Source organism: Lipotes vexillifer, unplaced genomic scaffold (genome assembly GCF_000442215.2).
Source record: "Lipotes vexillifer unplaced genomic scaffold, Lipotes_vexillifer_v1.1 scaffold1008, whole genome shotgun sequence".
Lineage (NCBI taxonomy): Eukaryota > Metazoa > Chordata > Mammalia > Artiodactyla > Lipotidae > Lipotes > Lipotes vexillifer.
This window is the reverse complement of record NW_006772616.1, coordinates 4,291,285-4,293,321: the sequence shown is the minus strand read 5'-3', so window position 1 is coordinate 4,293,321 and position 2,037 is coordinate 4,291,285. Positions and strand designations below refer to the sequence as shown.

The following is a 2,037-nucleotide window of genomic DNA, read 5'->3' as shown; positions in this document are numbered from 1 at the left end:
GGGCGGGGGGGGGGTAGATGTCAGCCCCCTGAGCGGTCTGGTCTGCTTTTCTACGGGCACGAGAGAGAAGAGCCTGATAAAAGTGATAGGCCTTGCCCAAGACTAACAAACGGCTAGGTTGGTAGAGCTACCTTTTCTTTTTTTGGTCAGAGAGAACTCTTTCCGTACTGTAAGTGCCTTCTCTCGGGGGCCTGCTAAACTTGTGTGCGGGCCGTCAAGCAGAAGAGCAGGCGGGGCTAGGGCTGCTGGACGCCACCCCTATACTCAGTGGCCTCCTTCACCGAAAGGAGCTAACCTGGGGGAAAGCGCCTCACCGTCCAACAGTAAAACAGCAGACCGCAGCCCCGTCCCCCGGACGTGTAGGGTGGGAGCTGTCTTCACCGTGAGCATGGGGTGGTAGTCTGTCGTAGAGCAAAATGACAGGCAGCCTGCATTTCGATGACCCCCGCAGGGGGCCCCAGAAGTATATCTCCCCAGGGTTGCTGTCCTTTACTTAAAAATAAATACATAAAATGAGAGCGAAAGGAGCCTCAGCTGAAGGGCATGTGTGGGCCGCTGCCTCTCCCCAGCTGGACGAGGGTTGGATGGACGACGACAGAAACGACTTTCTGGACGACCTGCACATGGACATGCTGGAAGAACAGCACCACCAGGCCATGCAGTTCACCGCCGGCGTGCTGCAGCAGGTACCGCCCCCGCCAGCCCCTCCGCCCTCCCAGCAGCAGGGAAACCCGGCCCCGCATCTCCCTCGGGATGCCCAAGACCCTGAGCAACCCAGCTGCCGCCGGGAAGACGGCCAGGAAACTAACTAACTAACTAACTAACGAAGTGCTTTTCTGTTCGCCCGAGTGAAAGGCAAGCCCGTAGTTTCCCTGACCACGAGGGTGCCGTGAGGCTTATAAAAGCAGAAGCAGTAATGCCCGGGTACCCCTGACCTTCCGATACTCGTTTCGAAACCAAACCCCCCCCCCCCCCCCCCAGGTCTCCCCTCTTTCTGGGTACCCGTCTTAGAACCTAGCCCTCCCAGCTACCCAGTCACCCAAACCAGTAGCCTGGAAGCCCCCTTGTCATCTCACTTTCCATCACCCCTTCATTCAACCACTAAATCCCATCAACTCTACCTCCTAAATCACCAGGAATCCATCCATTTCTCTCCAGCCCCACCAGACTCCACCTCCCCCAGTAATAGGTGCTGTTGGTGCCTCACCCAGACCCCTTTCACCAGTGCATTTGCCCCCCAGCTGCTGTGAGTGCTGGCTGTTAACAGCTCACAGCTGCCCTTCTCTGGAGCATTGCCCTCCACCAAGGAAGACTGACCTTATCAGGAAATGCTTGAAGGTTTACAACCCACAGCCAATGGCTGACAGATCCAGGAACAAAAGCCCACTCCCCAGCCCCCTTGTCTCCTGACAAGTCTGACACTATTCAAGCTACAGGGCTCCCCTGGGATCAGGCTGAGACCAGACTTCAGCTGACCCCCCTCATCCTTGCCTAGCTTCCTCCCCATCCTATCTCACTCTCTTGTGGGCATCACTTGAAAGAACTCATTTAATAAACCTCTAGACTCAGATCTCCTTCTACTCTGCTTCTCAGGAACCCAATCTAAGAGACCGTCTCCTTGCTGGGCTAGTCAGAGTGACATATCCCAGCCCCTGGGGGAAACCAACCCCCCCCCCCCCGCCCTGTGCCGGCATTAATGGATCGCTAGAGCAGAGAAAGAAAAAGTCACGTTTTCAAAAGCAAAGCAATTCCCTCTGTTTAACCTGAGCTGCTTGGCACCCTTTCCGTCCCCCTTCTATGCCACCACCATTGTCAGAGATACCCTGACTACTAATCGAGGGCCTTAGGAGCTAAAAGGACGTCATCCGTGCCTCCTGCTTCCCGTGCGTGCACAGGGGTCCTCGAATGGCTGGACTCATTCGGTGAGGTAAGGTGACTATCGTCCTCCTTTCCCAGGTGCGGAGGCTGAGAAGGAGGTTCAGTGGCTCCCCCAGGTCAGGCTGACCGGGTAGTTAACGCGTAGCTAATTCCCAGCCC

The 2,037-nt window shown here is 56.3% G+C and overlaps 1 protein-coding gene across 1 annotated transcript in view; it reads left to right on the top strand.

Moving 5' to 3' along the window:
- The window catches only part of PDZRN3 (PDZ domain containing ring finger 3), a 247,459-nt gene that overhangs the window by 242,514 nt on the left and 2,908 nt on the right, over positions 1–2,037 (top strand). Inside the window, exon 9 of the mRNA XM_007447670.1 lies at positions 570–686. Within this exon, the coding sequence (XP_007447732.1) occupies positions 570–686 (117 nt within the window). The remainder of the gene's footprint in view (positions 1–569; positions 687–2,037) is intronic.